We start from the raw sequence: 24,504 nt of genomic DNA, 5'->3' as shown, positions 1-24,504 counted from the left end.
AACCAGAGATCATTTCAACCGAACTGAGACTGAACCAAACTTTCTAGGCTAATTAAATAATGACCGTGTGTGACTGGTTATGTGGTTTTGCACAATAAAAGCTTGAAAAACCCCAGAGATAAAGAAGGGTGTACTTTCTTTTTCCCATCAGTAAACTAAACCACAATAAATTCAATCAAAAGCACCATATTCAGCAACATATTTTGCAGGTTTCATCAGAATATTAATACGCACAGAACCACAGAGTGACAGTTTGTAGAGTCGCGACGTAACGGTGACGGGTTGAATCCCAATGATTCAACACTGGATTCAAGCCATTCACAGTTGTGCTTTACCTTCCCATGTACATAACAGGGCATGTACATACGGCCGCATTCATCCACTGCCGTGAGTGGGCGCGTGAGTAGGCGTCATCCGTTGCTGGAACTGGATGAGCTTTTGGCTGTGCGTGATGGGAGCGGCCACCAGAGGGCGGCGGAGAGCGGGTCAGAGTGGGGGCTCGTCTGGGGAATGTGTGCGGGTTTGCGAGCGGATCGGTCCGCTCTCGCTGCGCTCTTCATCCAGCCAGTTAGTCAGCGAGTGAAGCAGCCGCCTCAGCTGCGTGGCGTTCAGGTTAAGCGTCATGCGTGGAGTTTCATCATGCTGTGGGAAACTTTTATTTCATGAAACTGTTGTCCTCACATTCTGAATGCAACGATTAAGATGTTTAGATACACAGCACCATTAATGTTATCACCCCTGGTAAAATGCAGCTTTTTATTCATACAGTAGAAAATAAAACTCCATGTTAAGTAATAATTTTTTATTTTTTTTACTTTTTTATTTTCACAGAAGTTCTGGCTGGAACTTTGTATTTTGTTTCTGGTACGACCCGAAATCTAACGCACCAGCATCTGTAAACAACAGCAGTGGTTGAATTTTAATACACTTAAATCCAGCAAACATCGCAAATAATTAATATATTTTTTTACACACAAAGGTTCTTATCGGAACCTTTGTTGTGTGTTTCTGGTACGCCGGTAAATCTGACGCACAAAGACATCGACTAACAGCAGCGATGGACGACAAAGCTGCTTCTCTCGGCCCCCTGGGGTTAATTTTTGCTTCAAATAACGATCTGATTGGACGCAGAGAAATACTGTTGAGGTGTTCAAGTTGTGCTAAAAGGAGTTAAACTATCAGAGAATAAATAGTTAGCAAACGAGAAATTTAAATTACAGGAAAAAACATCTGATTTCTTCAAAAATAGAAAAAAAAATCAAATTTCATCAAAAAAAGAAAAATGTGATTTTAGCTAAAAATATATTTGAAAGATCAGATTTCAGGAAAAAATCTGAAAAATCAGATAAAAAAAATTATTTCAGCAAAAAAAAAAAATCCAACATGTGAAGCGAATACCCAATGAAAATCACCTTCCAATCGATCCAGTCGATCAATGTTTTTGAATCTTTTTGTCACATTGTTACCAGGGGTAAAGTAAGTGTGGAGGCACTGTGGCTGCATGATTCTTCTGCTTCAAAATAAAAAACCTCAAAACCTGTCTGAGCTCCTAAATCAGTGAACTCCATTTTGAAATCTGGCTGTAATGGAGGAAGGAAGACCTGAGCAGAACCACGGCTGAACTTTGGTTCGGCTGCAGCTTGTAAGGACCACATGTCAGCCGAGTCATGCATCTTCCCAACACATCAGATGCAAAAGTCGTAACTCTGCATGCTGAATTTGCGCCCCGTTGCCATCGACTGATCAATAAACACAACAGGGATTATTAAAGCCAGAAGAGATTCAAAATATTCCACCCATTTATGGTTAAAACTCAAAGGGAACTTTAGGGAATTTGGAAATTGGAGTTCGTTAATTTGGATGGTCATGACAGCAGGGAGCATCCTGCGCGCCGGCGGCCCGCCGGGCCCTGAAGACCCACCTGTTGGTGCTCTTCTTCATGCTCTCGATGTCCAGCTTGCGGAACAGGAAGCCCTCGTGGTGCGCCGTGTGGGTGGGCGGCTGCGGCGCCGCCTGGCTGCTCTGGGCCGGAGCCGATCGGGAACGCCGCGTCGTCTCTCCCGGCTCTTTGGGGCGCGGCCGCCGTCTGGGTTTGGGTCGGTCCCGGGCTCTGGGCCGGTCCGGACGGGAAGACTTCTCTGGCAGACCGTTGGGCAGGCGGGGAACCTCGCCACGCGCCTGAGGGCGAGAAGGAAGAAGGTTCATCGACTGACGATTAATTGATAAGCGGCCATTTTCTTAAAAACCCGAGTCCAGTCGTCTCTCTGTAACATATTTATCATAATATTCTGAATTAAACAAAAATATCATCAAATTTTAACATCACTTTGAGTCAGCTGTGCTATACTGACTGAATAAACATAAAACTGGTTTTCTCACAGTTTTATAATTGGATATATTTATAAAAAATAAAGAGGGAAACTGTTAGACTGCTGAATAAGAAAAAAACGATGGGAAGTGTTTTAAGTCACGACTACGACGGTGTGCTAGAGCCATTCTAGGTGACAAATTTCCACCAAAAAACTCAGAAACTGAGAAAAAATTAGGAAATTTCTGAGCTTGAAAAGTAAAATAAAAATTCTAGAAAATCAACTAGATTGATTTTGAACATTTTTGACTTTTAACACAGAATTTTTTTTTTCCAAGAACATTTTTCAAACACCAAGTTTTTTCTAGGAATAAGAGCAGCCGTCCCCATCTCAGCTCCTTCAGACTAGCCAGCAGCAATTAGCAAACACCTGCTGAGCTCATAATAGGAGCTGCTGCTCAGAGCAACGCTGGTAAAACAGCTGTTAAAGGGTTAATAGAGGAGCCATGTTGGGATGATTTCCTGAAGGCGGAGCTTCAGAAAGAGCAGGAAAAGCTTCTTAAAGAGACAGAGGCCCAATTTCAAGGCGTTAAATTACAAAGTCAAATTTTAGCATTTTGATTACAACTGATGCCAGTTTACAGCATAAACTGTAAGCTGGCCTGGAAAATACATAATACCGCCCCTTTAAGAAACAGGAAGAAAACTGTGACAACTTTGAACTTTGACCTTTGAAGTAAGAGTCCAAACCTGTGCTGCTTCTCTTTCTTGAAGCTGCTCTACAATTTCTGCCATGGTGGTTCGCTTCTCTCTGTGGAAACAATCACAGTTATGATGGTAAATAATTTGTTTTTGTTATTTTAGCTCCACTTGCAAATTATTTAACTTATAACAAGAAATTTTCCCAGATCGCAAGTGAAATAATCTCCCAATCAACGAGTAATTTGTCAGGAATTATTCATTTAAAATAAGCTCTTAAATCTTAATGAATAGTTACTTATAAGCCGAGGTGCGTAGATTAATAAATAAGTACAGCAGAGATACTTTATAGTAAAATTACTCAAAGTACAGCGTAGTAAAAAAAAGTTCTATTTTTCCTGAGTGGTTTTTAGAGTCCGGCTCTCTGAGGTTTTTTGTCTCACCCTCCGGTGGAGCGCCGGTCGGACTGCTCCCTCCCCACGTCGTTGTCGCTGGACTCCTGCCTCTCCACTCGGTGGCGCTCTCTCTCTCTCCGCCGGCCTTCGTGTCCTTCCTGTTCGCTGGACGTCTGCCGCTCCAGCGTCCGCTTGTCGCGCCGCCCCGCCTGCTCCCTCCAGACTTCCTGCGGCAGCTCGTCGCGCCGCGCCTGGATCAGCTGCTCGCTGGACAGCTGCCGCTGATACACCTGGACCTGCGGCTCGGCGCGGTCCAGTGAGTCGGTTCTGGACCCGCGGGGCCCCCTGGTGGGCTCGCTGTGCAGCCGCTCCCGGCCCGGCTCCTGGAGCACCACCTCCGCCATCACCGCCACCTCCGCCCGCTCCTCTCTCTCCCTCCCTCGCTCTCTCACTCGCTCCAGGCGGCTCGCCACGATCAGCGGCGTCACCGCGTCGTCCAGGTGTTTGATCTTCGGCTGCCGTAGATACGGCGACGTCTTCGCCTCCGGCTGCAGGTAGCTCATGGCTTTCGTCGCCTGCTCCCTCGCCGAGCTCGCGCTTTCCCGCATCTGATTGGCTGACACCAACATGGCCGCCGTGGCAACGGAGGCGATGGACGAGGCGGCTGGCTGGACGGCCACCACGCCGCCGTGCCGGTAGCCGGAGCCGTTGATGACGGCGGAGGCGAGCCGGCGGGCGGCCGCCGACGGCGACGGCGTGGGCGTGGCGGGCGAGGGCGACGGCGGCGTGCTGGCTTCGTTCTGCTCGTAGATGGTCTGCCTCATGACGGGGGAGACGGGGAGGCGGGGCAGCGCGGCCGGGCCCGGCGCCGCGTCCTGAGGGTCCAGGAAGACTTTCCGGCCCAGCAGCGGCGTCGGCGGCAGCTTGCTCTGCTCCGCCCTCAGCTTTTCCACCTGGAAAAGGTAAAAAACAAAAAAGAAAAACAAGTTTAGAAGTAAAACGAAACTAAAAAGCTTCAGGTTGTTGTTTGCAAAATAAAAATATTATAAAATTGGTTCCTGTGGAATAAATAAAAATATAAACAAAAATTTTTGAGGGAAAAATCGGAAACGCCATAAGGTTCAAAAAATGACATTTCACCAAAGCAACAATAAATGTAGTTTAGAGTCAAAATGAACTAAATTCAGGTTATTTAGTCTGTCGTAAAAAAACTAATTCATTTTTCAAAGTCATATTTTCAACATACTTCTTTTATAAATGTTAGTTTTAAACTAAATATTTAGTTACCATGTTTAATGTTTAATATACATACAGTAGCTAAATGTATAGGTAGAGGATAAAAATATTTACCTTCAAGCAAAAATATTTAGTTCAGAGCGAAAACATTCAGTTTGAAGCTGAATATTTTGTTTGCAGGTAAATGTTTAAGTAGCAAGGGATACATTTAGCTCTGATCTACCTAAATGTTTAAACTAAATGCTTAGCTAGCTCAGGGCTAAATCATAAGTCAGTATGTAAATTCCCTAGCTTTCAGTATTTTGGACCGACTCGGTGTCCATGGCGGTTTTACCGTAGTGAGACGCCGCAGCGAGCTGAATCTCTCCTCCCAGGTGGCGGCGGCTTTCCGGAAGGCTTCGTGTCGGCGAATGAGCTGCTCCACCTCGTCCACGCTGCCGCCCAGCTCCTTGCTGCTGATCAGCGGTTCCTGGGCCGTCAGCCAGGCCTCCGCCACCATCGCCTCCTGGGCGAACTGGTGAACCTCCAACACTGGCAGCAAAACGGAAGGAACAGGCGGAGTATTTAAGAACAGAAAGTGTGATGACGTCTCCACTTAGGATGGGTGTTTGTGCTCACGTTGCTGGAGGAACTCCCAGTGTTTGTCCCACTTCTCTGAAAGCTCACGCTGCTTCGCAATCACCTTTTCCAGCTTCTCCTTGATCTAAAATTTGAAAACAAACATCAGAATTACAAAACTACACAGCTCATTTTTGGAAAATGTTAGCATTTACTTCAAAAACATCGGATTAAATCTAATTAATGGCAATGATTGGAATTAATTAGCTTCTCACAGAGTTCATTTTTCAGTCATATTTTCACAATGTTAGTCATTCATTTATAAATGTCGCAATTTCAAAATAATTAAGTTAGCAAGCTACATAATTAACCAACCAAATATTTAGGTACAAACTCAATGTTTAATTATTTAGCTACTTCAGAGCTGGTAAAATATTATAGTAGCTCTGAGTTAGCCAAACATACAGCTAACTCAGAGCTAAATATTTAGCTTGGAGCTAAATGGTTAGCTAGCACACTAAACATTTATGATGATAAATATTTAACTTGTTTACAAAATATTTCGCTTCAAACTAAGTAGCTTACTAGCTAAATATTTAGCTCAAAACTCAATATTCAAATATTAAGCTAGCTCAGAGCTAACTCAATATTTAGCTAGCTCAGAGCTAATCAAATATTAACTACTTCAGTGCTAAATATTTAGCTGCCTAATGCTAATCTATTTAGCGTGAATACTAATTATTCATGGAGTTAAGCATTTTGCTTGCTTATTAAGTATTTAGATTTCTAACTCATTGTTTAGCTTCAATCTAAATAGTTAGCTTGTTAGCTAAATATTTAGCTTCAAATTAAATGTTTAAATATTTAGGCAGCTCAGAGCTAAATATTTTGCTTGGAGCTAAATAGTTAACTTGCATACTACATATTTGTGGAAATAACTAACCAAATTTTAGTTTGCAAACTAAATATTTCCAATTAAATATTTAGCTTGCTAGCCAAATATTGAAACTAAATATTTAGTTTCAACATAAAATTTTAGTTTGGAGCTATATATTTAGTTGGCAAACTAAGAATGGGCTAAAGACTCAGACATCTATCGTAAAAATTTTGTGGTAGGACGCCCGAAACGTTTAGTTCTGGCGAGAATTGTCCACGTCTGCCTCCGGCAGAATATGAACATCTCGTCTGATCGCTGCATCATTTGCCCAAAACTGATGTCTGCTTGTGTTATTGTTATGTAATCTCACCTCCTCAGCTGCAGGGTTTCTAGCAGCCAGCAGCATTTTTCCCATTTCGATGCACTCCAGCGTGCTCTGGCTGCGGGCCTCCACTTCGCTCTTCAGGCTCTGGTGGTAGTTCATCAACACCTCCACCGACGACACGTCCCTGCAGGAACCGCAGAACCATCACATCCGCTCTGCATTTACAGGCCACCATGTTGCTTTTTAACAAGTGAATATTCTTCAGAACTAAACATTTCATCACAGTTTAAACATAATTTGGGTTATTTATCAAGTTACAAAAGAAAAAAATGAGGGTTTATTTTTCCAAATCACATTTTCACCAAGTCAAATGAATGACATTGATAAAAATGTAGCTTTAAAATACATATTTAGTTAGCAGACTGAAGATTTAGTTTAAATCTAAATATTTATCTAGTACACAAAATCACTTGCCAAGTACAGGATGTGGACTATCAAAATAAAAGCTGAGTCTAGCAAGTATTTAAACAACACCTGCTGGTGAGGTGATGCAGTCACTGCTGCTGCAGATTCACTGGTAAACCAAATATTTAGCTTCAGGCTGAAGTTTTCATTTGAACCTAAATATTTAGCTTGCTAACTCTTGATTGGCTTTTAACTAAGCCAGTTAGTAGTTAATGAGCTAAACATTAACTACTATATTTAAATATTTAACTCAGAGCTAAATGTTTAGTGAGCTAATTTCTGATTGGCTTTGGACAACTTAGCCAATCAGAAGTTAGCAAGCTAAATATTTACCTCAGAGCTAGCTTGAAGCTGAATTTTGAGCTTGAAGCTAAATATTCAGTTTGCTAACCTCTGATTGGCTTTGGATAACTAAACCAATCAGAAGTGCTTAGTCTCCTCCCACCAGGAAGCTCCACTCTGAAGGTTCAGGGTGACACGAACCATATCTATCCGCCTCACCAGGATCATTTTCTGGGGTAAATTTCTTCTCTGGCAGTTTTTTTTTCTGGTAATTGCATTAGCAATAAAGCTAAAGCTAGCTTTTATTCACAAGGTTACATATGAAAAAAAACCTCCAGCTGCTGGATTTTCTGCACACCTGGGTTTCTCCCCGGTGCCGATCTGACAGATGATGGACTCCATCCACATGATCTGATCCCGGACCATGCTGAAGAACCTCAGCTTGTCCGTTTCCGTGGTGATCTGCAGCCGGCACTCTTCGCAGGACGTCAGCAGCTCCTTCCAGCACTGCATCACTTCGTGCTCACGGCAAGCGATGGCTTCGGCCTTCTCGCCCGCGTACACCGTCCTCAGCTGGGCCGCGCTCTCCTGCAGCTGACGCACCTGTGATCATAACATAGCGATGAGTAAACGGCGGGTTTAAGAGGAGAAAGCGCAGCAAGCGCAGCTGCTCAGGACATTTTGGGGCTCTGCACAGAGCAGCTGTGCTTTTTGCATCGTTCCTCAGGAAAATTAATCACTTTCTCTGCACTGCAGGTTTTTACACAGTAAATTGGTAGTTTTACCAAAACAAACTTCACTGTAAAAACACAAAATCTTACCAAGTATTTTTAGTTTTTGGTCTACTTTCTAGTGCAAATATCTTATTACACTTGAAATAAGACAAAAGTAACATTTTAGCAAGAAATATTTATTTCTTTTTCAGCAAGAAATAAATATTTCTTGCTGAAAAATATGAAAAACGTGAAAAAGTAACATTTTTCACGTTATTTCACTGATAACGTGAAAAATGTCTTGTTATAAGTGAATAAATCTGGCAGTGGAACTAGAACTCTGTTGCTAGGAGACGAGTTGGGCTTGGCCTACGGTTGCTAGGTAACAGCACAGTTACAGTTGTTTACGAACTGGAACTTTTTCCATCAGTATTAAGGAATTACTGACTTAAAATAAGCTCCTATTTCTTGTTGAAAAGTTACCTGTAAGTTAGTTTTGTCGTATTTCAAGTGTGGTACAATATTTCTACTAGAAACTACACCAAAGAAAATTTATAAAAAATACTTGGTAATACCTGTGTTGGTGAGGTACCAAAGTAATTTGTAGCATAAAAGAACCAGAGGTTTGAAATAAGTATTCATTTTAATAATAAATTAGTCTTAAACAAAAGCTAAAATATCTGAATCAAAGACTTTATATGAACATTTTTCCATTTTTAGGAACAACATATGCACACAAAAAGTCTTTGGTTACAAACATTCTTCAATAAATAATTCCTTAATATCGATGAAAATGTTCTAGTTCCACTGACAGATTATTTCACTTATAACAAGGAAAAATGTTATAAGTGAAATAATCTAGTAGTTTTTCATCTGTTTTAAGGAATATATTGATTTAAAATAAGCTCCTTTTGCTCCAAAGTTACTTGTAAGTTGTTTTTGTCTTAATTCAAGTGAATAAAGAAACTGAACCAAAAGTACTTGGTAGCATTTGGTGTTTTTGCAGTTGCGTTAGCAGCATTTATTTTTGCCCAGGTTTGTTTTATTAGGTTTTTTTCATTATTCTAAAGTATTGTCTGATTTCTATTTGTTAATTTTTGGTAAATTTTTATCTATTATTACTTCAAGTTATTTCAGTGACCTTTCTTAATCATTAACGAACAGGAACCAATAACTTTGTCCGTCTGTGTAAGTACTGCAGAGGTTCTCCTTGTCCTTAATTTTTAATAAGTCTGACTTTCTGCTTACTTTCTTAACCGTGACTGAAAATTGAGGTAAAAAAGTCAAATGAGAAACGATGTAAAACCTCCCAGCAGCTTCCAGATGTAGAGCATATAGATGCCAGAGCAGGCAGCGAGTGTCTGCTGTACCTGAGTGACCAGCAGCTGGATGTCCTGTTCGAAGCTCTGCAGGAGCCTCTGCAGCGTGCTGGTGTTGGACGTGCTGCCCTGCCGAGCCCGGACCTCTGGGAGCCGCCGGTGCTTATCCTCAATCTGGGCCAAGATCTGGAAATTAAGGAGTATTATGTAAATCTGCCGAAATAAAAAATAATAAAGACCAAATACACTTTTTTTATCAAACAATTAGAGTGATTTGCAGTAATTTTAAAAAGAAGGATTCTTTATTAAGCCTATTTTCATATCCAGTCTGGTAGAATCGGTTTGATTGGGACCAAAGTTGCAGCGTTTTCTGTGGTTCGCTTTCACAATGCAAACTGACAACAGATCCAAACTAATTGGAAAACCTGTTCCCCTCCTCACCTGTGGTGGCGCTGTACACAGAACTACTGAAGGAAACAACGTGAAAACCTCTGGAGAAGAACTGAGCGCAACTTCCTTCTTTACAAAATGTAAACAAAAATGGAGTAGTGGTGACTTTTAGCAGTTGTACGATTTCTCTTTTGTCTTTGGTAAAAGACCACAAGCTATTTTTACCTCTAGCACTAGGCTTAGGCATTTGTTTTGGCTGTATTTACCCAGAATGCCCTGTGCTGTAGTCCACTTCCTGCTTTTGGAGCAGTCTCCAGTATGCTTGCCGTTCACATATGTTTTCAAACTGAACCAGAATTCACTTCATCAGAACCGAGACCGATGTTTGTAGGCGGACCCGAGTTCATTTTTACCAATTTGTGTTTGGATTTTGTTTGTAAAATGTTCAACTGTTGAGGTGTTTGATTTATATTTTTCTCTTTTTGATTTAGTCGTCTACTAACATACTGCGTTTCCATTGACCATAAATCTGCACAAATTGAAATTCCGAAATGAAATTTGCTCAGTGGAATCATGGCAATTTTGAAAAACAACAAAAAAAAAACAATCACGTTTCTTGATAAACTTTTTGCTGTAGGTGTTTTTTGGTTGTATAGAAATAGATTTATTTAGCAAAACTGCAATGGAAACTTTTTTTGAATCACAGGAGTCACGTGATCAATAGCAGGAAGCTACTACTGGCAGAAATGCTGAATAAGAGACAGGAAGTGGTAGGAGGGTGATGGTTTCTTTTTTTTTTCTGGCTCCACCAGAGCATCACAAAGTTAAAAAAAATCTTTTTTATGTCATTCCAATGTGTTAAATCCATAGCTCTAATATAACATAACCTATTACAATTTCCCCAAAACGCAGCCGCTCCTAAGTAGGCAGGACTTGATGCTCAAACATCTAAATAAGACGCAAACGTCTCCTCTGATTGACTGATAGACAATGAACGCCGAATTATGAGTATATCTCATGTACCTGCTATAATTTTTAATGAGCTGTGAGTGATGTTAATTACATTTCTTATTTAACAGAGTTTTTTTGACATTAGCAGAATATCGACAAAGATTTCCACAGATTTGAAATGGAAACTCAGCTACTGTCTTTGTTTTACCTCTTTGCAGTCGGAGAAGAACTTGTGCAGCTGGTGAGAAGCAGCGAGCATCTGCGCTCGGGTCTCCATGAGCTCCAGCAGGTCGGCCCAGGCCTCGTTGACCCCGTCCTTCCACTCGGCGATGGTGGCGGCCTCAGAGTGGCCGTAGTCGATCAGCTCGTCCACCATCTGATTGACGGCCGTCACGCGCTCCTGTCCCACACTTCCTGTCTCCGACGCAAACTCTGTGAACTTTTCCTGGAGGACCTGGAAGCATTTCAAAAATGAAATACTTAAACTACTGTTTTTATCTGTCATATTATAATTAGAGATGATGCTATTTACCAAATGTTCACCTACGGCAAATAACTAGGACATTTTCTGGAGTTTTTCTGTATTATTTTTATAACAACACATATAAAGTTGGGACTAAGAGAGAAAATACGTAAACTATAACAGATTCACATGATGGGAGATGAAGTGCTGTTTACCTGCAAATGTCAGAAGTGTTAGAATAACCATTTATAATAAACGAACAAATAAATAAAAGCAAAAATAATAACTAAAGCATACAACACAAAACTGTCAAAATAAATAGTTAAATTAATGCAAACAAAAACAAATGCACTGATAACTAGCTAACTAACTTAAAGATAAATGATTATACACACCAGTCACATGAATAAATAAACAAAACAAATAAGTAAAAGCCAAACAATAACTAAATATACTTCCAACAAGTAAGAGTCAAATAAATTACTAAAACCCTAACCCTAAAACCAAACAGTCATATGTAAATCAGCCAAACAAAATATATTGTAAATACATTGATTACTAACTAACTAACTAACTAACTAACTAACTAACTAACTAACTAAAAGCCAGATAAATAAGTATGCAGATGATACACATATAAAAACAGTCACATGAGAAAATAAAACAAATTTAAAAAAAACTAATAATGAATAACTAAATAAGCTACTGTTGGATTACTAAAAATCACAAACAAAAACAAAGTAGTAAAATGTAAATTGGCCAATTACTAAATAAATACACTAATTATGACCAAAGTAACTAAAAGGCACATGAATAGTTAAACAGATTTTACACAAATAAACATTACCTTAAATATTAAATAAATAAATAAAACATAAGAAATAAACTTACAATAAATGAAAAATAAAAATAAACTACATGAACAAAAATTATCATACATAAATTTGCCAGATAAATTAACAAATGCAAAAATAAAATACTGACAACTAAACAAACATATAACACAACAGTTAAAAGCTAATATATAAAACAAACAAAAGTACTTATAGAAACAGTAACAGAAATAGTTAGTCAGTTAAACACAGACTAGCTATTGATATTGATACAAACAGGGAACTAAACACATAAAATTAAAAAAAACAGCAGCAACACATAACATATTTTATTTTATAAATCATCCAACTATGGCTTATTTTAGTACACATTATTCTATTTGATCTTTTTACGAGTTTTTAATCCTCAATTTCAAAGAGCTTGTAAAGGTGAAATGTGACAGAGAAAACTGCTGAGTCACTGGTTGCTATGGCAATTCCCTCCCTTTCTGAGGGAATTCCGGAAACCATGGAAACGTAACGTTCCAAACTAAACTGTTAATATTTTAAGTAGGTCATGATTTTTACAAGAAAATGTCAAAACATTATCATTTCTAATTGGATTTTATATTTTGTCAAACAATATATTTAAAAGAAATAATGTTACAATATGTTAAATTAACTTAGTTTTGCAAACTTTAATCAGTCCTGCATGTAAACTAATTTTTAAAATGTTTTTGGTATCCAAAGATAATAGAAGAAAAAGCCCAGAAGATATACAAATAAAAAAATAATTCAAAATGTCCGCCTCTCCCCCAGACTTGTGAAAAGCAGACTCACGGAGACGTGCTCAAAGTCCTGGCCCAGTTCAGGCGAGCTGGCCACCACCTCCCTCTGGGCGATCCACTGCTCCAGCTCGTCCACCTCCCTGTTGAGCTGGTACAGCCAGTACTGCTGCTCCAGGCGGCTCTTCCTCTCCTCCACCAGGTCCTTCAGAGACACGTACAGACGGTCGATCTGCGACTGACGCTTGCTGATCTGTTCACTGAGGGTGAAAGCACACAGACAGGAAAGACGCTAACTTTAAACTCCTTAAAGTCCAGTGGAATAAACTTTTGTCAAACAATGTTTCACGTTAATTCAGTTTCTTAGTAAATAGGGACGATAAAACATTTTACTCAAGAGAAGATTTCAAGGCAAACATAAATTCAGATAAATAAAGAAGAACGAGCGACTCACATCCTGTTCTGAGAACGCACATAAAAAAATCCAGACAAAGTAACACAGTCAATACTTAGGATCAGATCAATAATAACTGTTGTTTCCAAAAGTCTTATTATGACTCATATAATTTTTTATTTCATATACATTACATATACTATATATAACATTCATTTATTTTTTTATATATTTATTTTAAAATATTGTTTTGCTCATAGCTGTCCAGGTAAAAAAATTTTGTTTTCCAAAAAAAAATGTAAATAATAATAATTAAATTCACAAATACTTTACTCATCCCAAAGGGAAAATAAATTCAATTATTTAAATTAAAAAGGCAAAAATATCAATGTTTTCTGTCCTCGGTTTCGGCCCATGCGGTGAAACGGTTGGACGTTGCTGCTCTAACTGGTTGTGATGGGGGATAATCTGTGAGATTATGTGTTTCTGAGCCCACCTGTCTGGATGCCCCATCTCCAGCAGCTGGCGACATTGCTGCGACAGCAGACCGATGGTCTCAGCATAATCCTCGATGGTTTGCTCCAGCAGCAAATGTTTCTTCAGCAGCTGCAGCGTGCTCGGCTCGTCCTGGAGAGTAAACACAGAGTTATTCACAGAAGATGAGTTTCCTTTACAAATGGTTGCAAAACTTTATCTGTATTCTGCTAATCTTGAAAAACACAATTTCGCAACTGCAGTGTTTCCATTAAGCAAGAGATGTAATTAAAAATCACACGTGAGTAAGTTTGTCCACATTTTTTAATTTCCACATTCATTAAAAAATCTGCCACGCCATCATCCTCCTACCACTTCCTGTCATCATCTTCATTGTTTTCATCAGTAGTAACATCCATTTATTGCTAATGTGACTCGTGTGATGCGAAAAAACTGTTTCCATTGACCTTATGTGAAATAAATCAATTACAAAACTTTTTATCAAGAATTTCTTTCTAAATTAGTGCATTTCCATTAAGCAAATTTAGTTTTTAAATGTCAAATTGTACACTTTTAAGATCAATCATTACAAATGTGTGCAAAGCTTTAATATTCCGCTAATGTTGCTAATGTTTCCAAGGAATGCAGTTAAAATCAAACGTGAATAAAATTTGTTTGCACTGTAAGTCATTAAAAAAAGTAGCGCCATCATCCTCAAACCATTTCCTGTCTCTTTGTCGATTCCCCCAGTAGTAACTTCCTGTTGGTGATCATGTGACGTGAAAAAATGTTTCCATTATAATACACTAAATTTGTTTCCTTTTCTATTTTTACTAAAAACTTTAGTTTCTTTTTGTTTTACTGACGTATTTCCATTTAGGATATTTATTTTCCAAATTCCAAATTGTACGATTTTAATGGAAACGCAGCTAGCGGCAACATCGGTTATTGATCACATGACTCGTGTGTTGCAAAAAAAAAAGATTCCATTGAAGTTTTGCGAATTAAACCAATTTTGATACGGCCAAAAAACTTCATCCTAACTGCAAAACTTATTGAAAAACTAAGTTTTTTTTCCAAATTGGCATTATTCCATTACGTGAATTTATTTTTGAAATGTCAAATTACGCAATCATATGGGCAATGGAAATGCAGCTTCTCAAACACTTTTACCTTTCCCTTCTCCTCGTTCATCATGTGCAGCTCCTGCTCGCTCAGCCAGGCCTCGACCTCGGCCGTGTCGAAGTAGTACTGCTGGGCTTGGTACATGGCGTCCAGAACCAGCTGCCTGCGCTCTGTCTCGGCCCAGAGCAGGGCCCACAGCTGGGCCAGCTGGTCGTGGCCCGCCCTGACGCAGTCGGCCTCTGGGCTCCTGATGGTGGCGATGATGCCTGCCCTCTCCAGGACGTCTTCCATCCTGCTCCGGTGGCCCTCCAGCTCCCTCTGGAGCGTCTGCAGCAACACAGAAAACTGTTCGCTTGAAAATGTATCAGGAAAACAGAAACTTTATTTGTGTAATAAAAAGGTTACAGCAAAAGGAATCCCCTTTCCAAAGACCAGTGCTGTTTGTGAAGCATTGACATAAATTCGACATGTAAGAAATGTATAAAGTTAGAGCCAGAAATTAAGCAAACTATATCTGTTACGAGGCAAATGGAGGCTCAGATGTTTTTGTTGAACATTTTCTGTTCACTTTTTATTGAACAAATAACAGCAAGAGCTGTTCGTATCCTAGCAACCAAAAAACAACAGAAGCCAAGACAGAGACAAAAGACAAACCAGATCCTGTTAAGCATTCTTCAAAATAAAAGACTTCCTCTCTCCAAATAAATCATGCTTTGCAATTAAATAAGATAATAATAATAATAATAATAATAATAATAATAATAATAATAATAATAATAATAATAAGATCAATACATTTTAAAGTCAAATGAACATTTATCACTGGAACAGGAAGATATTTTAAATATCCAAAATAAATAAACTAAATTATTCTTCAAATGTTGTTTTCCAATTTTTGGATGGAAAGAGAAAATTGATAAGTCATGGAAATAAAAATTATTGAGTTAATTCATCATGCAATTTATTTATTGCGACCTTCCAATTAACATATAACTGTAAATATCAACATCTGTATTTGCTCATTGTTTACACTATAGATTAGCCTAGCTCAATGATAGTAAATTATGTTATGAAAAATGTGATGTATTAATTAAAAAGTAAGATTTTAAAATATTTTCAGATGCAGGTAATGCATCCATGAGGATGGAAAAGCTCTATGAAGTCTAAATAATAACAACACAAGCTGTTATTTTACCTGGTTCTTCTTCATGAGCTGCTGGACGGCTTGCAGCGATGAGCCATGCTCCTGGCTCATGGCCAGAGGGAGGCGCTCCTGGACCCACAACTAAACAAACACGGGACACACAGAAGTTAAAAGAAAACTTTTATGCAAAATTCACATTTTTATACTTTCATTTGGGTCTCAGCTGCTTCTAAAAACAATGTTTAAAAAAAAAACATGCAGCCATTTTTTTTTTTTGAATAAATTTGTTTTTTTGGTGTCTGTAAAATGAGCCATTTAAAAAACCTCCAGAGTGTAAATTCACAAATCAGCAGGCGCTGTGTCATGACCTAGTAACCCCAGTGGAACTCTGCCCGTTACCTAGCAACCCCAGTGGAACTCTGCCCGTTACCTAGCAACCCCAGTGGAACTCTGCCCGTTACCTAGCAACCCCAGTGGAACTCTGCCCGTTAAAAGGCAGAACTAAGCAGAATAAAATCTTATTGTAAGAATGATTCTGCACAAACAAGTCAACATGTTTTGTATAGGCCATAGACCTATCCTAACTTGTTCAACAAAGCGTAATAGGTCACCTTTAATATTGAACATTATAGGGAAAATTCGAACTACAAAGAAAAGGTTATGATAAAGGTTTGATGTTTAAAATAATGTGAAATTATCTCAATATAATCACACAGTGAAGCAGCAGCAGTCCTGATTTTGTTCCCATGTCCTTAAAAATCTGTGTCTCCTACTCACAATCTCGTCCTCCAGGTCTCGCCCAACTTGATGGACCTCCTTAGACGCCAGAAGGAGGCGCCGCCTCTCCTTCAACGGCTCGATGAGTCGGGCCATCCTGGTCTCCACGGCGGCCTGCCGCTCCACCACCGTGCCCTGGATCTGCGTCTGCTGCGGGATGGAGGCCGTCTGGACCTGGAGCTGCCCCGCCTCCTTATACCACTCCTCCATCTGGGTCTCCATGGCCTGACAGAGAGGAGGAAGGGGAGGAAGATGGACCGGTAGGATGATTTTAACAGAAATGTACCATTTTTGTTCCACCTTTCCCTAAAAATGCAAAACAAATGTGACCAAAAATCAGCAAAACGATAAATGGCTGATGGACGGGAGGTGTGATGAAAGTTACTGTACCACTTAACAGGATGAATTCTGGGTAATGGAGTTAGATTTGAAGTTAAGATGGCGGTGTAAAGCAGTGCAAGTGGCAGGCGTGCCAAAGGAAGCTGTAAGCAGCAGAGTAGGAGACGGCAGGTGAAAAGATAAAGAAAAGAAAGAGGAAGTTCGTTTTAAAAGCCTCCAGATAACCAGTGTGGGAGAAACCTGCACGGACCAACAGAACTTTAAAAATATATCCATAGTTTAGGAATGACAAGTTACGGTCAGATAAAAAGGGTTTAATGTGCATAGCATGACAAAAACAGATCTACTAATTTCACTGTCAGCATTTCATTTCTATGAACATATTATTAGTGTTGGGCAAGTTACTTTTAAAAAGTAATTAGATATAGTTACTGTAATACTATGTTATAACAGATGTCATTGGCACAAAGTGGTTGAATTTATCAATTTAGCATTAGCTATAGCTAAATACTGTGTTACAGCGGTTTAGCATTAGCTATAGCTAAAAACTGTGTTATTCTGCTTTAGCAATAGCAGAATTAGCGTTTATAATGAGTCCTCTAGGGTTGGTGCAGCTAACTTGTAGCTAGGTCCACATCATGTTGAGAATGTATTTAATTTCTCTGTTCCCTACATTTAAAAGGAAATTTTCTTTAATTCGTTAGAAAAATATCTGACAAACGAACCCCTTTAGCTACTAATGGAAACCAGTTGATTTTTGTTTGAAAGGTCAGCAGAAGCCATGCATTTCCATGTACCTGTAGTTTCTTGAGCTGCTTGTTGACGGTGGTGAGGTCCTGACCCTGGTCCACGTAGACCAGCTGCCCCTCCAGCTGCCCCAGCCGCTGGTCCAGGCTTTCGTAGCTCTGAACCAGCAGGTCCGCCTTGTTGGCCTCAAACAGCTGGCGAGCTTTGGCCTGGGTGGTGCTCTCCAGGTCCAGCCAGCACTCCCGGATCTCCTCCAGCTTCTTCCGGACCACCGGGCTCAGCTCCGGCTTTTCCTTTATCAGCTGCTGCCCTTCCTGGATGGACGAGAGACAAAAAGAGGTGGTACAGAAATAAAGATTGAAAAATTACATTTTTAACTCAATCTGGGGTGGAAGTTATTAAGACATGTTTTGAATTTCATCACATCACCAAACGTTTCCTTTGTGGCGTTTTATCATAACGATGTGCAGACGACATCGTCACCCCATCAGATTTCTGCTCCTTTTGAGCCTCACCCCCACCGGATGAACAGATGGACCGTCATCCTTTACATTCACCTGCTCCACTTCATTTATTTTTCATTCAACCCCGTCTGCACTAAAATCCGTCTCCTGTTTAATTTAGATCCAGCACAGTGTTTTATATGAGCTTCAGAGGGAAAAAGGCGTAAAAAATAAAGAAAATATCTCCAGTCTCTTACATAATTAATGGTACAGCTAGTATATGTATGTAGAATTATTAAAAATAAAGTAAAACAAGTAAAATATATCAGACTCATAGGCAAGTGAACATCAATAAGAAGAAAATAGCAAAAAAAACCTAAATGAAAAAGAATCAAACCGTTTTCACAGCTCTGGTAGACTCGGTTCGATTTGGGACCAAAACTTAAACATTTGTTACATTTTCAGCTGTTGTGGTTCTTTCACACTTCACTGAGTCAAATAATCCAAACCCTTCGAGCAACCGGTTCCCTTTTTCACTTACAACACGTTTTTCAAGTGAAATAATCTAAGAGTGGAACTAAAAACTTTTCATCAATATGAAGAAATTATTGACTTAAAAAAAGCTCCTATATCTTCCTGAAAAGTTCTTGTAAGTTAGTTTTGTTTTATTTCAAGCATACAAAGATATTTGAACCTGAAACTAGACCAAAAGTACTTTGCTAAGATTTTGTGTTTTTGCAGAGAGGTAAAATGTCTCTCTACACGACGCCTGCCCTTAAATCAAGTTAAATGATTATTTCTGATCGATTCAGTGGCAAAGAGAGAAAGTTTTTAAACATTTGGATCTTAGCGGGGGGTAGATTCAGACCAGCGCAGTGACTCATCATCCACAGCGGACAACACCCTGCCTGAATCACTCACATCCACATGCAGCACTGCTCCAACTGCAGGGAAACAATGTTTTTAGGAGCCAATTCAGCCGTAATATTAGTGCTTAATCTGAGCACATTGACAGAAACATCAGCAGAAAGAGCATCAAAGTTACTGTATTTAACTGTAAACCTGCATTTACACACTCTACACCCCTGTGAGTCCCAGTGTGAGAGTCTTACATCAGCTTTCATTGTGTTGTTGTGCTTTTTGCGGGCCTGCGCTGCAGTGAGTGGGAGCGCAGCGTGGGCTGGAGCAGCTTCACCCACTCGCTCCGAGCTGCTGCAGCAGCTGCTGCCATGCTCAGGCTGGGAGCCTCTGCTGCACTGATCATCTGCACAGATCCCAGTGCCAAGAGGAAAACCCTCCTCCATGGAGACGCAGCTCTGTTTCCCACTGAGCTGGGAAACTGATTTGCAACAACAAAACTATTAAAGAAGCAGTATCATGCACAACCAAGACACTATGGCAACTTCAGTTTAAAAAAACGCTACATGTTAAATCTTTGTAATTTAATGCCCTGAAACTGGGCCTCTCTCTCTTTAAAGGGGCAGTATTATGTAAAATATTATTTTTTTAGCTTTAAATCATGTTATAAACTTATTCTCTCGTCAAAAACAAACCTGCAGTGTTGCTTGGATTCCTTCATGCATGTTTGAGGAATCCTTTAATCTCCATGGCAACCATTCAGCTCTAAAACGTCCGGTTGGATCTAGCCCCGCCTTCAAGGTACAGCTCCTCCCCCACTCAGCTCCTTCAGACTAGCCAGCAGCAATTAGCAAACACCTGGTGGACCTGCTGAGCTCATTACAGGAGCTGCTGCTCAGTGAAACGCTGGTAAAAACGTTGTTAAAGGGTTAATAGAGGAGCCATGTTGGGATGATTTTCTGTAGGTGGAGCTTCAAAGAGAGCAGGAGTTTCTTAAAGAGATAGACGCCCAATTTCAAGGCGTTAAATCAGGAGGTAAAATTTCTTTAAGTCATATTTGATATATGCAGCATTTTCACAACTGAATGCAATAGCTACTTGATTATGCTATAAAATGACATTTTGTGCCTAGAAAGATGATAATACTTTAAGAATTCTTTCTGAAACTCCACCTTCAGTAAGTCATCACAAAATGGCTCCTCTATTAAAGGAGCCATGTTTTTACCAGCGTTGCTCTGAGAAGTAGCTCCTGTCATGAGCTCAGCAGTTCCACCAGGTGTTTGCTAATTGCTGCTGGCTAGTCTGAAGGAGCTGAGTGGGGGAGCCGCTAAATGCAGTGTTTGTGTAGCTTTAGCATTAGCAGAACTAATGTTTGTGATTAATGCTTTAGCGTTAGCTTTTCAGTTAGCGTTACCCACCTCTGTGTATTTGTCCTTTATGTGAGCTAACTACAGTCTGCAGTCTCTGAGTTGGAGCTCTGGAGTTAGTTGCAGTTTTTCCTGAGCATTGAACAGAGCAGAGTTTTCCACATGTACATAAGCAACGGTTTATCCTCTAAGGATTTCTGCTTTGGTGTAACAAACACCTGTACCCTCCAGAACAAAGAAACCTCAGAAAATGTGGTCACATCGAGGACGACGATCAGTTAATTAAATGCATTTTATCAGCAGTTTCTCTTAATTCCCACACAGGCAGCAAGGATGTTCTTACCTTCACTAAAAGGTCTGGAGAGGTACGACTGTGTGCTTCCTCTCCAGACAAACAAATACAACAGAAAGTGAATAAAAATGTCAGAAAGTGAAATGAAGTAAGAAGCAGCTGATCTTGTCCTTCTTTAAGTTAATGAGGTCAGCTAATTATCAAGCAGAGTGAGAATCAAAATCCCAAAGGATTTAGGCCTAAAAGTGCACAGAGAACAGCAAACTCACTTTTCATCACTCTCCCCTGCAGCAACGCAAGACTTTACATTTTCAGACAAATCAACTCCCTATATAAAGCAAATACAATCCTAATGCAGTGAGAGAAACACTTGTAATTTCTATCTTAGCCAAAACATAAACTTAGTCATTTTTTATTTTGCGACTACAAAACGTTGTTTTAAAGGTTTTGTTGGCTCCAGTGGCCCCCACCTGAAAGTAGCCTGGCAGGAAAGAGAGAGGGGGAAGACATGCAGCAACGTCACCAGGCCGGGAATCGAACCTGCGGCCACCAGCATGAGGACCAAGATCTCACCACATGGGCCGTGCCCCTGCACCACCACAGCACCTCCATAAAGTTAACTTTTGTCTTAAGTTGTTATTTCGCATTAATACTGTTTCTCAAAAATGTTGGGATCTGAACGCTGCCCATCCAGACTGGCGTCTTGTTGAGGAAGTCCAGTCACTCTGCAGCAGCAGAACATCATTTATTGATTAAACACAGCATTAAGCATTCAGAACAATGCAAAGTCAGCTTATAGATCCAGATCTCTGTAGTACAGGAACACCTACTACTGTAGGCGCTTTGCTTCTTTTACTTCCTCTTCACCGTCTCTTGTTCTCTTATTCAGATTTCTCTCAAAGAAACACTGGATTTATGTCGCATTAAAGCAGCTAATAAATAAAAACATCTTTGCTCAACAGCAACGTTTATTCTAACAATTAATCAATTATACTAATGATTAATCAACTAATCTGAAACAACTTGGCACACATTGCAGATTTTTTATTTAAGCCTCTTCATGTAATATTAAAAGTCACTAAAAGATGCAAGTAAACAAATAATCTAATTGCTTTTTTAAAATGAGAATATAAACATTTGTAGCTGAGGGAGCGTCTGCAGCTAAATAAATACTTATACATGTAAAAAGCTTTCTGCTGGACTTAGCATAAATATACTGTGTGTTTCAGCAATCGACCTTTTTTGAGTCTCTGCTCTCCAGATTACTTGATTATTTCAATAATTATGCAAAAACATGTATGTAACAGTCTGAGGATTGTCTGGCATAAGGACATTGGCTGCATTTTCAGTGATGACGAATTGTTTAGAATAACATCAAATAATGTGGAATATATTAAAGGATCTAGAGCAAAATGTATGCACTATAAAATGGTACATAGATGTTATTTCACCCCATCCAGGCTCCGTAGAATAGGTCTACTCAACAATAACCTATGCTGGAAATGCAAAACAGAAGCAGGAACCTTTAGACATGCGATCTGGGAATGTAAATGCACTTCCCTATTCTGGAAAACAGCATTACAACACATTGGAGAGAGGATATGTGTGGGGATAACCATGTCACCAACACTGTGGTTATCAGGGGATCAAACAGTGATGCCCAATCTGTGGAAACACCAAAGCACCGTGGTGCAGGCGGGGACGGTGCCAGAATAATCTACAACTGTATGAATGTGAAAAGGTGGTTTCACATGAACAAATGAGAAATAATGACAGAAAATGTCAAGAAATCCTGGAACTGTTTCCTCTCCTGCAATACTGGGCCAAGTAAACTCCTCTCATGAACTGCTGTTTTGGAAAATACTGACGAGTGACGACTTCTGTTTCCTGTGGTTGTTTCTGCTACCGTCGAGGATTATTTACGCCAATCATCTGTGAAACTTTGGATTGGTTTTATTTTGGTTTGGTTTGTTTTGAGAGGAGGGTTGGAAGGGTTTATTTACACGTTTGTTCTGAAACAACAAAAAAAAACTTTAACAAAAAAAATAACTGATTAATCGTTTCAGCTCTACTTTTAAACAATGAAAAACAGTGAAAGATGTGACTTTTCAAGTCCAAATTTGCACACCACTCTACACTAATATGAACAAACAATGATTGTTAGGCTTCTGAAGTGAAAAATATATAAAAATGGGCCAAAAAATCCCACAATTAAAAAATTTCCCGCACCTCCAGTCCAGCTGACGGATTCTTCCAGATGTAGTCCAGCTACAGTTCTGGATGTAAAACAGAACTGCAGTTCTGTTTTACATCCAGAACTCCAGTTTCTGGCTACCGCTTGGCTGTGCACAGAGCTGATTTAATCTCACACATCTATCGATATAATTCAGAGATAAATGTAACATTAATGGCTGTTACTGCCCAATAAAGGAATTTCTCAAAGGGTGTTTTTTGTTTTTCGACTGATGGCCTACCCAGAGTAAATCCAAGTAGGTGGAAAACCTTCGACAAAAGCAGATCTTAATTAGATTCTGGTTCAGTCAGGAACAAAAACTGAATGGAAACCACTGAGGACGAGTGAATGAGTCAGAGGGAACAGGAAGCGGGAACATGACGGGATGGAGGAATGACCTTCATGCATGGCAGAAAGGGGGACAGGAAGGAGGAGAGAGATCTGATTGGCCAGCTGCTGCCTGGCAACCGTGAAAAGCACATAAAACAGGAGACATGTTGCCCCATACACTGAAGCCGACACGTCAAGGAAAGGTGAATGATGAGCATCGAATCACGTTTCCTCTGCTCACTGATCCAGAACAACCATCAGTCATGGTGTCATTTGGTACTAAATGCTTTAACTTCCTGAATGAAAATCAACTGATAGTCCAGTAGAATCGGTTCGATTTGGGACCAAAGTTTCAACATCAGCTCCATCTCCTGCTGCTGTGGTTCTTTCTCTCTGCTCTGAATCAAACCAACCAAACCCTTTGAGCTACCTGTTCCCCTCCTTGCCTGTGGAGGCGCTGCACCAAGAACCACTGAAGGAAACAACACAAAAAACTCTGAAGACACTGAGAGCAACTTCCTTCTTCACCAAATGGAAACAAAATGGAGAAGCATCAGATTTTAGTGGTTGTAGGATTTCTCTTCAGTCTGTGGCTAAAGATCAAAAGCCATTTCACCCGCTAACGCTAGGTTAGCGTGTTTGTTTTGGTTGTAGTGGATTACTACTGCGAAGTAGTCCACTTCCTGTGAAGATACCAACTGAAGCTGGTAAGAAAAGTAAACAAGTTGGACCCAAAATAAAAACATACTGGAATAGGAAGAATAAACATTTATACTACAAAATATTCAGCATACGAAGCAATTCACATCAAAAAACAATAAGGCTAGAAATGTTAGAAAATATAATGAGAAATTATCATTTCTCAATATACATTTTGAGAATACATATCTGGAATTTCTCTATTCTGGAGCTAACAAAGGTGCTAACAGATAATTTAGTTTCCAAGATATCTAAAAAAAAAAGAGACAATTTAATCAAATTAGTTAAAACCCCTGAGATTTTATTTCTACGTTTAAATTTTGGCAGTGTCAGTCTTCCATAGAATAATGGATTTCGAATCAGTGATAAACCTAAACAGCAGCTTTTAAAGAGGTTAAAAAAAGATTTTAAGCATGAACTTTGTGTCTGTCTGCATACTGATGGGATCTTTATTCTGCTCCAGTCTGAATCAGACGCGGATGTAATCGGGTTAGCTGAAGCAAAGACTTCGTAACGTCGTGTTCACACCTCTGACTCGCTGCTGTGACATCGATCCAGACGTGTAAAATCATTACCCCTCAGTGCAGCTGGAGATTTGTGCCACATTTCTTTGATTCCTAGACTTTTAAATGTTGTGTGTGTGTGTGTGTGTGTGTGTGTGTGTGTGTGTGTGTGTGTGTGTGTGTGTGTGTGTGTGTGTGTGT

The 24,504-nt window shown here is 39.8% G+C and overlaps 1 protein-coding gene across 10 annotated transcripts in view; it reads right to left on the bottom strand.

The window, feature by feature from the left end:
* sptbn4b (spectrin, beta, non-erythrocytic 4b) overlaps positions 1-24,504 on the bottom strand; it is a 75,986-nt gene that overhangs the window by 4,774 nt on the left and 46,708 nt on the right. For all 10 annotated transcript variants that reach the window (XR_001662180.1, XM_016671678.1, XM_016671679.1 and 7 more), the window contains 15 exons: positions 17,629-17,892; positions 16,493-16,717; positions 15,767-15,856; positions 14,620-14,898; positions 13,469-13,599; positions 12,634-12,838; positions 10,727-10,972; positions 9,229-9,363; positions 7,504-7,748; positions 6,444-6,582; positions 5,257-5,341; positions 4,973-5,169; positions 3,451-4,355; positions 3,059-3,119; positions 1,922-2,178 (listed from right to left, as the gene is read on the bottom strand). Coding sequence is in view for 9 of the 10 variants with exons in the window: in XM_016671678.1 (XP_016527164.1) it covers positions 1,922-2,178; positions 3,059-3,119; positions 3,451-4,355; positions 4,973-5,169; positions 5,257-5,341; positions 6,444-6,582; positions 7,504-7,748; positions 9,229-9,363; positions 10,727-10,972; positions 12,634-12,838; positions 13,469-13,599; positions 14,620-14,898; positions 15,767-15,856; positions 16,493-16,717; positions 17,629-17,892 (3,464 nt within the window). In the remaining variant the exon portion in view is untranslated. The remainder of the gene's footprint in view (positions 1-1,921; positions 2,179-3,058; positions 3,120-3,450; positions 4,356-4,972; positions 5,170-5,256; positions 5,342-6,443; positions 6,583-7,503; positions 7,749-9,228; positions 9,364-10,726; positions 10,973-12,633; positions 12,839-13,468; positions 13,600-14,619; positions 14,899-15,766; positions 15,857-16,492; positions 16,718-17,628; positions 17,893-24,504) is intronic.

The sequence above is a fragment of the Poecilia formosa genome, unplaced genomic scaffold (assembly GCF_000485575.1).
Source record: "Poecilia formosa unplaced genomic scaffold, Poecilia_formosa-5.1.2 Scaffold48, whole genome shotgun sequence".
Taxonomy (NCBI): Eukaryota; Metazoa; Chordata; class Actinopteri; order Cyprinodontiformes; family Poeciliidae; genus Poecilia; species Poecilia formosa.
Note: the sequence above shows the minus strand (reverse complement) of the source record. Positions and strands in the feature narration are given on the sequence as shown.